Genomic DNA, 11,643 nt, shown 5'->3' on the forward strand with positions numbered 1-11,643 from the left:
TTAGACTTGCCCACACCAACAATGCTCTTTTCTGTCATGTCAGAGATCACGGTCATCCTATTGACTGGTCTTCTGCTGCAGCTGTCTACCCTACTTGCAACTTTCACAGTCGCCGTCTGGTTGAATCATCCCTTATACACAACTTTCCTTGTATGAATCCTAGTCCTGGCTTTGTCTTTGTAGATGCCTTTGTTTCCCATTACATTGTAAAATGCTCCAAACTTCAGAACACCCGTGACTTAACCTGATTCTTTTTTCCTCTTCTCCTTTCCTCTTTCCTCTTTCTCCTTTGGGTTGTCTTCTGCCTTGGGTATTTGTCCCTTATCCCCTCCCCTCTGTGTTCTTGCTCCTACCCTCTATGGGCCCCTAGCACCCTTGCAGTTCTCCTCTTTCTTAGTATTTGACTGACTTCACTACTACCTCTGTTGTCCCGTCCCGGTCTGCTGGCCTACATATACTCCCTCATTCTCTCCTTTTCGTTAGTGTGACTTCGTAAATGGTCCAAGTCGGACCGAAACGTCGTCGTAAGCTCCTCTCTTCTATGTGCGGTTATTTGTATATAATACTAAACTTTATATACTCACTTTAAACATCCTTGATAATATTTTGAATTTAATTTTTTTAGTGTGTTTAATGCTCCCGGTTAAGAACTGCTGCTGGCCTCGCTTCTCAACTACTTACGGAATGTATGAGACGCTTATGCAACGCTAAATCATTTTTATTATAGAAATATTTCGCCCACCAGGACCTATTAACAATTTAGTGATTGATGACTCCCCTGTTGGGCGAGACGTTTCCACAAAAAGTTACGTAACGTTACATTTGTACTTACGAACGGTTACACACTTCGAAACTCCGATTCTCCACTACTTGAGTACAGTTACACACTATTCCTGGCCCCGTTTATCTACTACTTACAAACGGTTACATACTTATAGGCCTATCGCACCTACTCCTAAAAATGGGTATGGCCTCGTCCAAATCGTTGCGCTTCCTTGCAACATTCCTGCTCCTTTGTTTCCGGCCACCTTTCAGTCTTGTCTTCGCTTTCTCAGGCGGAGGGCTCCATTCTGATGCTGTATACTCTTATGATGGGCCTAGCTTAAGTAATCTTAATGCACATATATTAAATTTATCCGATGGCTATCAATTCATATTTTGTTTTAACGTAACATTACTTAGAAAAAAATTTTTTTTACTCATTCAAAACAAGATACTTGGGCCACCAGTTTGTGCGCGTGTTTTCATGTATATATATTTATTCTAAACATAAGTGAAACTGGGTAAGCAAATTTAGTGCTCTTTAATATATTTATCAGATTTTTAAATGTGTATTAAACTATAGCTGGACGATAATTCGATTAGTATAAAAATTAGGTTTTACCCATGAAGTAATAATGATGACCAATACGTATAAAGTTAACTGATGCACTGTAAGCAATATTGGCGCAGACCATTTATAGCTGCTCAAGTGGTTATTAAATACGCTAGCTTTCACTGGTTTATTTTTAGCTTGTGCTTCGCTCTACTAATACTACGTACGCTATGCATTAGCAGGGATCGATCCCCGGCATGCGTGAAACGTTGGGCATATTTCCTTCTCCCTGTTTCCTTAGTTCACCTAACATTAAGTACCTGGGTATTAATTGACTCACGAAATCGTAATGACACGAGTGCAAACAAATCACACCACGGGTGGGGTTTGAACCCGCGACGGTCTGGAGTTTTGAGAATCGGACCGCGGGTTCAACTCCTACTCGAGGTATGGTTTGTTTACCTGGGTATTAGCTGACTGTTGTGGTTCGCATCTTGGGGACAAAAGTGAAAGACCCCACTGAAAATATGAGACAGTTCCTTATGACGCACTGACTTTCTTGGGTTATCCTGGGTGGTTAACCCTCCGGATTAAAAATCCAAACAAAATCGTATCTTAGGCACATACATCTTTCCCTTGTCTATTTGTGGCAGAACGTGTTGTAACCTACGATGGCGTCATAATCCATGAGCCATTCATCCAAAATTCTGATATGTAAATTACGTGGCCTGGTGGCAAAAGCTCTCGGTTCACACGGTGAGGTATCCGGGTTCGATTCCCGGTGAGGGTAGAAACACTGGGCGTGTTTCTTTACACCGGTTGTCTATGTTCACCCATCAGTAAAGTGGGTACCTGGGTGTTAGTGGACTGGTGTGGGTCACATCCTGGGACAAAACTGACCTAATTTCCAGAAATGCTCTGCATAACAAGCTACTTTATGTATAGTAGTATGCCATTGATGTCACCTAGGCCTGTATACCTTGTACATGTGAATAATAAAATAGTATAAAATACAGACAGGTTAGCAAGTAAGACATGTGCAACAATTAGGTATCTTTATTCCGAAACTTTTCGCCTACACAGTAGGCTTCTTCAGTCGAGTGCAGAAAAGTTGGTAGAAGTAGTAGAGATGTGGAGGCGATGTAATCAGTCCAGGTAGAAGTAGTAGAGATGTGGAGGCGATGTAATCAGTCCATCTCCCTTGATGACGTAGTTTTGAGATGGTCAGTCCCTGAGCCTGGAGAAGAGTATTTGTTCCATAGTCTGAAACATTGTGCAGTTGAGGTGACAGTATGGAGCCTAATATGCTGTCAGAAGGTGAGAAGTAGGCTTCTACCACTTTTCTGTACTCGGCTGAAGAAGCCTACTGTGTAGGCGAAACGTTTCGGAATAAAGTTATCTAATTGTTGCACCTGTGTCATACTCCCCAACCTTGTACATGTACTTGTAGAAATAAAGATAATAATAATAATAATTATTATTATTATTATTACAGACCAATAGCACTAACATCCCATATCATAAAAATCTTTGAAAGGGTCCTAAGAAGCAAGATCACCACGCATCTAGAAACCCATCAGTTACACAACCCAGGGCAACATGGGTTTAGAACAGGTCGCTCCTGTCTGTCTCAACTATTGGACCACTACGACAAGGTCCTAAATGCACTAGAAGACAAAAAGAATGCAGATGTAATATATACAGACTTTGCAAAAGCCTTCGACAAGTGTGACCATGGCGTAATAGCGCACAAAATGCGTGCTAAAGGAATAACAGGAAAAGTCGGTCGATGGATCTATAATTTCCTCACTAACAGAACACAGAGAGTAGTCGTCAACAGAGTAAAGTCCGAGGCAGCTACGGTGAAAAGCTCTGTTCCACAAGGCACAGTACTCGCTCCCATCTTGTTCCTCATCCTTATATCCGACATAGACAAGGATGTCAGCCACAGCACCGTGTCTTCCTTTGCAGATGACACCCGAATCTGCATGACAGTGTCTTCCATTGCAGACACTGCAAAGTTCCAGGCAGACATCAACCAAATCTTTCAGTGGGCTGCAGAAAACAATATGAAGTTCAACGATGAGAAATTTCAATTACTCAGATATGGTAAACATGAGGAAATTAAATCTTCATCAGAGTACAAAACAAATTCTGGCCACAAAATAGAGCGAAACACCAACGTCAAAGACCTGGGAGTGATCATGTCGGAGGATCTCACCTTCAAGGACCATAACATTGTATCAATCGCATCTGCTAGAAAAATGACAGGATGGATAATGAGAACCTTCAAAACTAGGGAGGCCAAGCCCATGATGACACTCTTCAGGTCACTTGTTCTATCTAGGCTGGAATATTGCTGCACACTAACAGCACCTTTCAAGGCAGGTGAAATTGCCGACCTAGAAAATGTACAGAGAACTTTCACGGCGCGCATAACGGAGATAAAACACCTCAATTATTGGGAGCGCTTGAGGTTCCTAAACCTGTATTCCCTGGAACGCAGGAGGGAGAGATACATGATTATATACACCTGGAAAATCCTAGAGGGACTAGTACCGAACTTGCACACGAAAATCACTCATTACGAAAGCAAAAGACTTGGCAGACGATGCACCATCCCCCCAATGAAAAGCAGGGGTGTCACTAGCACGTTAAGAGACCATACAATAAGTGTCAGGGGCCCGAGACTGTTCAACTGCCTCCCAGCACACATAAGGGGGATTACCAACAGACCCCTGGCAGTCTTCAAGCTGGCACTGGACAAGCACCTGAAGTCAGTTCCGGATCAGCCGGGCTGTGGCTCGTATGTTGGTTTGCGTGCAGCCAGCAGCAACAGCCTGGTTGATCAGGCTCTGATCCACCAGGAGGCCTGGTCTCAGACCGGGCCGCGGGGGCGTTGACCCCCGGAACTCTCTCCAGGTAAACTCCAGGTATAAATGGTTTTGGTAAAATGGAACTCCTGGATATATATGTAATGTGAAATTCCTTTTTCTGTCAGTAAATTTGGTTGTTGACACATCAAAATTCGTCACAAGTACATCACAGGTATATCGTCAAGCTCATTTTGATTACAAGGTAACAGAGTTAATTGATTTGCATTTATTAAAGGAAGCAGTTGGATATATCCTTTATTAGGGATCCATCTCTGAAAAATTGGATATATATGCATGAATTGTTTGCAGTCACGATACACTTGGTCCTGGTTAAGTCTAAATCTGACCTCTCAGAGCCGACAGTTAAGAGCAAAATAAATATTGGTAGATAATAGAGTAAGACACGCACACACCCACATGGAGCCAGACATACACGCTATTAACACTTGTTGAACTGTTTTCCATGTTCGTTAACTTGAGATTCAATTTGTATTTCTTATCAGGATCTTCCACATTTTGAATTTCTAAGATTACCTGATGTATATTCTTCGTATCGAATCGAAACAGTGTGGTGAGACACTTAGAAATATTACTCTTACCTCTCCAAACCCTCCTTATCACTTGACCGAAATGTGAAAAGATTTTGGACATTGTCATATTACTCATTGTTCAGGGAATCGTTAAGTCTAAGCAGATTACTCTTTGTATCTAAATTATCAGTGAATGACAATAATTCTCAACGTCTACACATTTATAACGATTATATAAAATAAATTTCGGAAGTTTAAAGTTAAGGTGTAGGCAGTGTACCGATAATATATGAAACATACCCAGTCGCCTTCCCACTTAAGCCCCTCCCATTGCCCAGCAACCTAGAGTACAGGGTAGCGCACAAACTTAACCTTATATTTGCTTCAATTAAGAGTTTCCTTCTAAGCGTCTGCTCCCATGCAAAAGCTGTATAGAAGCCTTCTGAAGCATTATATTAAATAAAGCACAAACTAACAACGTGTCTTATAAAACGCTGGCGTTACTATTAATAATTTCCCGCAGCATCTTGAGTCCTTCTTTCAGACCACTCAGTACGATACTGATTCGAGTGTGGATCAACATGTGAATTTGTGATCGTCTCTCTTAACGCATATTCTAGATAAAGTACAGCCTTGGGACTTTGATCTTTAGCTTAGCAGTAATCATGGAGGTGTTGCTTAAAGGTATGTGAGAGGAAACAAGGTAATTCCATATGTCGCGTGTAGCAAGTTGATGTGAAGATGTGATGCTGTGTCTCCCCGGGCGGAGCATGACGACGCGCGCCGCCTCGCTGCTGCTGTCATAGCAACCACAACAACCACACCAATACTCATCACTTTTTTCCAAAGATTTTCTTTATTCTTATAATTATTCACAGTTGCTTAATGATTATATAAAGATATTGTTTTCAGAGTGCAAGTTTCGTCACATTCCGTAGCTAGCAACATTGTCGAAAAGAGTAAATAATGTTGAGAGGCTTGGCAGCGTAGCCAGGTGTATGGTCAGCTGAGCTGCTACCTGTTGAACTCACCTTCAGATATTATTATAACCACAATGACCCATCTTATTAACCCCCGAATACCCTTTACTTGTGTTCATTAAATAATAATAACGATTGATATTGTAATTAATGTGGGATGCTGCATTTAAAGTTTTGCACATTTTTTTTACACGAATTTGATTAAATTATTGCAAGTGTCAGTCATAAAAAGGGCCGTAATTAGCATGTTCCTCCCTAAAGGAGGTTGCCTTCATGTCTGTGAAGGGGGTTCTTGATCCCCTTAGATCGAACCTGAATGCCTCCCATTCCCCAGGGGGTGTATGACTCCAACGAATTTAGAGCGCTTACCCAGAGTAAAAAATAAACGCTTGTTCAGAATGAGAGGAAATGCGCGACATTCTTTATATTTCATAGTTCTTAAAGCCCTGAAAGGGAAATATCATAATGCTGGTGAAGGGCTCTTGCCCCAAGGAAATGGAGCTGCCCGAAATGCCTAGCCATTGCTAGGTGCTCTAGTGGTACACTGTAATTATTTTATTACATGTAAACCACACAATAACCAAATTCTGTAAACTCAGCATTGTAATCCTTATAGAGAATAAACTTTGAATTTGAACCCCCCCTCATCTTGGCCCATGGAGAGAGGTGCCTTGATGTCACGTGATAGACTTGATGCAAGGAATTAGAGCTACTCTCCACTTCCTTGGATCAGATATGATTACCTCTCGTTCCCTAGGTAGGTGCTTTATGACCCATAAGGTTTTAGTGATTCTCCATAATAATAATAATAGTAATGACTACTATATAATTATTATTATAGTGAAAATGTCATATTTACTTTTGGATTTGAAAGGTTTTACTCAGTGCTGAATATTCCACACAAATCTTAGAACTTTTCACGAACATACAAATAATGAAGGTCGTATTGACCAGTAATTACCTTTATGTAGCTACAGGAGCAGAGTATGCTTATGGTGTCCCAACTAAACTAATTTGCTCATAATTTTTTTTAAATTTCTAATGTTTGTAGCATTTACTACTGCATTCAATTTATTAGTTGTCACCCCTAGTATATGCAGAGAAAAAATCCGTATTATCCCCTTGTTCTCTTAATTTGCACCCCTCAAGGGAAGCGAGTTGATGCTGATAAGGGGCTCTTGATCAAAGGAATTGGACGTATCTTCATGGCACACTATGACTGCCCGCTCCTCATAAATGGTATAATCTGTGATGAATTAAAAAATTTAAGGTTTAAATGAGATATTTCAAGGACCCCAATGGAAATAAGTCACTCTGACATTTTTTTTTGTTATCCTTGGTAATTTACAGTGTATGACAATTGTACTTACGTGTACCTATACCAAAATGTTGGAAATGTTGTGTACCTCTACCTAAATGTTAGAATGTCTGCAGTGTTTATTTTGGACTATTTTTAAATTGAAATTTTTTAATTTTGCATAAAATTGGCTAAATTACCAGTTTCTTTGCACATTATAATGTAGTTTTGATAGCTGAATAGGCGGTTTCTTGCTCTCAGTTGATAGAATGGAAAACATACTAGCAATATAGCTAAGAATTTCGTCGAATTCGGCAATGGAATTGGCTTAAACTAGGACTCAGATTCTGGATAATAGCTGATGCTTAAATTGTGCTCAGATCGCTGACTTTGCACTAACATAATTCTGTAATTTTTTTTCCATCAGATTTCACATTTTTTGTCATTTTCTTCATAAAAAGACTCTCTGCCATTTTTCAATGTGGACTTTTAGTTTAGGAGGTTTGGACAGTAAAAGGGTTAAGACAGATTTATGTGAGCAACACTGGTGTCAGTAATGTAGATCTACATGGGAGACAGTGAAAGGGTTAAGATAGTCCAATTTCATGAAAATTTCAATGATTTAAAATTTTAAAAAATATTCATTGCATTGATAAGTTTACCTACACACAAACTAAATGGTTAGTGGAAGTTGTTGACTTCCTATTAGTTAATCAGGTTGCAGTTAGACATTCATCTTTATTTGATACATAAAGTTCTGAAAATCATAATGTTGAGGATTATGATAATTTTTATTCCTTAATAAATGTATAGCAGACAGGTTATAATTATTTTATATTTATTTGCAGATGAGCGTGAGGATGTTCAGAAGAAGACCTTTGCCAAGTGGATTAACAGTCAGTTAGTTAAGGGGCAACATCCACCAGTTACAGATCTTTTTTACGACTTACGGGATGGTACTCGACTTCTGGCATTACTGGAGGTGCTTACTAATAAATCATATGTAAGTATATATTTTCTTGATAACTCATTGTATGATCTTACATAGATATTTTTTTGTAAGAATATGGAAAATAGTAAAGGTTTGGAAGCTTTCTAAACCCACATTGCTTTCTTTTTTTATATTGCATTTTCAAAAAATGTGAAATTTCAGTTTTTGCAGATAGGAACATGTGTGTTGTTGAGATTGAGAAAAGAACATAGATAGACTGTAGTGATAATCATTCCACAGTCCTGATGGAATATAGTTTAAGGTTCACAGGCTCTTCACCCCCACACTGCTGCTTTATAACAATTTTTATTTCCACAATAATGCAAAATTTCAGTTTGCACAGATAAAATACAAAAGGTGTTGGGATTAAGGCTAGGCAGGTATGATATGCATTTGATTCCCAAGCATATCAGGGTCAGCCCCAGATGCACCAGGAGGCCTGGTCGTGGACCGGGCTGTGGGGGCGTTGACCTCCAGAATGCCATCCAGGTAAGTTGGTATTTGTAACATGAAGTCCTAACTATTAGGGTCTTTGAGCATACCTAAAAACCTCCCAATTTAAGTGCATGTATTCAAGAGTCTCTAGAATAATTCTGTTTGCTCTTCAGCCCAAGGGCATCCGAGGGTGATATTGCACATAATGGGTGAAATCTTTACCTTATTCTTATTAAGGAGGGCATGGCTGAGTGGATCTGGGTATCACTCTTAGTTGTCCATTAAAGGCCTATCTTAATATTGAAGCTTTGGTCTAAAGAGGCATATTGTGAAATTAAATCTAATTTCACCAGTTTCATATACATAGTTTAGTACAGTAAACATCCAATAAAATGGATCCCCAAAAAGTGGGTATTGGCTAAAAGGGACAAAAAAAATCTCGCTGGACAAAGGCTCAGAAAGTACGTTTAATGGGATGTCCAATTAAAATAGCAATGAAGCAGACCAGATCACCTACATCCTTGTTAAGCATTTTTAGTCATTTTAGGGAAGATTTTCAAAATTGCTAAAAATCACTTCAGGGGTACTATTTTCTTATGCTGATTAAGATTGTTGAGAAATGGTTTACCAGCTAAGGTTAAAGATTAAATATAGGGAGTACTTAGCTGATAAGACAGCTATCATCCACACCGGGCCACAGGGGCGTTGACCCCCGAACTCTCTCCAGATAAACAGCCGCCCCTGCAGACGAGGTCTTGAGAAGCTATCATATCCACTTCACAATGGGCTGTAATAGAGTACATTATGTTAATAATAATTTACCCCTAGGGGGTGTTATGTCAGCATATTTCATTCACTGATTGCTGACAAACTTACGTGTGTGGACTCAAAAGTCCGCACCTCACTGCCGACTATAGGTTGATTACAAACTCCTTGCAACACAAGAACTGCACAGTCCCCCATACTACAAGAAATCTGTAACCTACCTTGCTCTTGTAGCGTGAGCTATGGTGTTCTTTACAGCCTCGACAGGTATCGGTGACTTGATGGAAGCTGAAGCGTCCTTGGATGTCCACGTCTTCCATAGTCTAAGGAATACGCACACTGGTACACTGTGTTCCACAAGATTTGTCTTTATTGTTCACAATCTTGTCACTAAAGAAGCTGATCACACTTCCCTGTAAGTGTTTATTGTGTTTTGTGAGACACTTTGTTCACACTAGCGCACGGATCAGTGTTCTTTGTTGGTTATCCTGACGTCAGTGTGACTCCCAGTAGGGTGAAAAGTAATCTGACCTCACAGCATCCTACACCGCTGCAATGCCCCTCGAACATAAAGGAAAAGCTGACCTAGTACTTTTGCTTCCTTGCCACTTCCTCTATGAAGCAAAGCAGAATGCTTGATTCTTGCTGTCTTAAGCATAGACAACAATGTACACTATCTTTACCATGGTAATAAAGTGGGAGCAGGATTTTCCTTAATTGTCCTGCTAAGGTAAGAGATGGACTGTCTTTTATTAAACTACACTTTGCAACACTGGACTCTTGCAAGGAGTGGCGGTCGCTTGACCACATCACATACTTGTACTGCATCTGGGATTAATTACTTTCTGTAGCAGTAAACAAGATGCTTGCCCCTTCTGAGAGGGCTGGGCCCCTCAGGGCTGAAAGGGGCTGAAGGGGGCTGAAACCCCCCTCCTGGAGAAAATTTCTCCACACAGATCAAGCACTTAAAAATGTAAAAACAGGTCATTTTTAGCATGATATGAGGCCCTGTTTTCTTTGATTTCATTGTCTGAAGCCATTTGGAGCACACTAATGTTCTCATCAAAACTATTCTAACCTTGAATGAAAGATATACATATATAACATTTTTTTCACTTTTGTGGTAAGTAATTAATCCAACAAACAGTTCCATCATTCATATTTCCCATTTTTAGAGAAAAACCTTTTAACAATTTTTGGGTGGATTTTCGAAATTGCTTAAAAATCATTGCAGTCCTATTTTTATATGCTGATTAATTAGATTTCCTGACATCAGGTCTGTTTTTTCTTATCCTGATTTTAATCAGTGCTAAATATAGCATTTAATTGAAATTTGTTTCTTCAGAAAAGAGAGAAGGGTCGAATGCGCGTTCATCACTTAAACAATGTGAGCAGAGCACTAAACATTCTTGAGGAACACAGTGTAAAGCTGGTCAACATATCTAATGAACACATCGTGGATGGCTCAGCAAAGCTCACACTCGGATTGGTGTGGGCAATTATTTTACACTGGCAGGTATGTATTATATTTCTGGGAAGCATCTGTAAGATGATCAAAGAATTCTGAGAATGGCCAGAATGGTTTATCATTTCACAATGACATAAAAGAGTGTGTGTGTGCTCTTCAAGGAATTTAGTTTATTAGTCTTGGAACGTCTTTCAGTGTTTTCTTACCACTATGATGTAACGTTAGAAAACTGACAAAATCGTTTATTTGACAGCACACTATATCTTAATTAAGAACTATTGTGTCCTTCCATAATAAGTAAAAGCAAGTTATTTTATTAGAAACATAAGTATTTGTTAATTTTTCTATTTTCATCATGAATCCTTCTATGTAGAGATGCAGATTCAGTTCATATATATTTAATTACTGAATCTTAGTATGTTTCAAATAGGTTCAAGGTGTTTTGAAAGATGTGATGTCTGACTTACAACAAACCAATTTAGAGAAAACCTTACTAGCATGGTGCAGACAGACTACGAAGGTATGTATACATACAGTATGTTATACAGTGGTACCTTGACTTATGAGTTTAGTTCATTCCGTGACTGAGCTTGTAATTCAATTTTCTCTTACAGTGGTACCTCGAGTTACTAAATTAATTCATTCCTGAAGGCTGTTCGAGTGCCGATAATGAATTTGTTCGCATGAGGAATAATATAAATTAGATTAGTTCGTTTCAGACCCCCAAAAATACACTTACAAAAGAACTTGCAAAAATACACTTACATAATTGTTCGAGTTGGGAGCTGTTCGAAACTTGAGGTACCACTGTATTACAAATCAATTTTCCTCGTTGAAATTAATTGAAATGCCATTAATCCATTCCAGTCCCCAAAAAAACCACCCCAATTTTTTTGTTTCTGGTTTTTAAATGTTTTTAAATAAAAATGTATTTAGAAATAAAGGAACACTAAAGGAGTAGTAGATGAACACTGAAGGAACATTAA

General features: G+C 39.2%; 1 protein-coding gene across 1 annotated transcript in view; it reads left to right on the top strand.

The window, feature by feature from the left end:
* The first annotated feature begins 5,265 nt into the window (after positions 1 to 5,265).
* The window catches only part of LOC128688507 (utrophin), a 59,749-nt gene continuing 53,371 nt past the window's right edge, over positions 5,266 to 11,643 (top strand). The window contains exons 1-4 of the mRNA XM_070080955.1: positions 5,266 to 5,405; positions 7,847 to 8,001; positions 10,535 to 10,705; positions 11,088 to 11,177. Of these exons, the coding sequence (XP_069937056.1) occupies positions 5,387 to 5,405; positions 7,847 to 8,001; positions 10,535 to 10,705; positions 11,088 to 11,177 (435 nt within the window). The 5' untranslated portion in view covers positions 5,266 to 5,386. The remainder of the gene's footprint in view (positions 5,406 to 7,846; positions 8,002 to 10,534; positions 10,706 to 11,087; positions 11,178 to 11,643) is intronic.

The sequence above is a fragment of the Cherax quadricarinatus genome, unplaced genomic scaffold (assembly GCF_038502225.1).
Source record: "Cherax quadricarinatus isolate ZL_2023a unplaced genomic scaffold, ASM3850222v1 Contig1338, whole genome shotgun sequence".
Lineage (NCBI taxonomy): Eukaryota > Metazoa > Arthropoda > Malacostraca > Decapoda > Parastacidae > Cherax > Cherax quadricarinatus.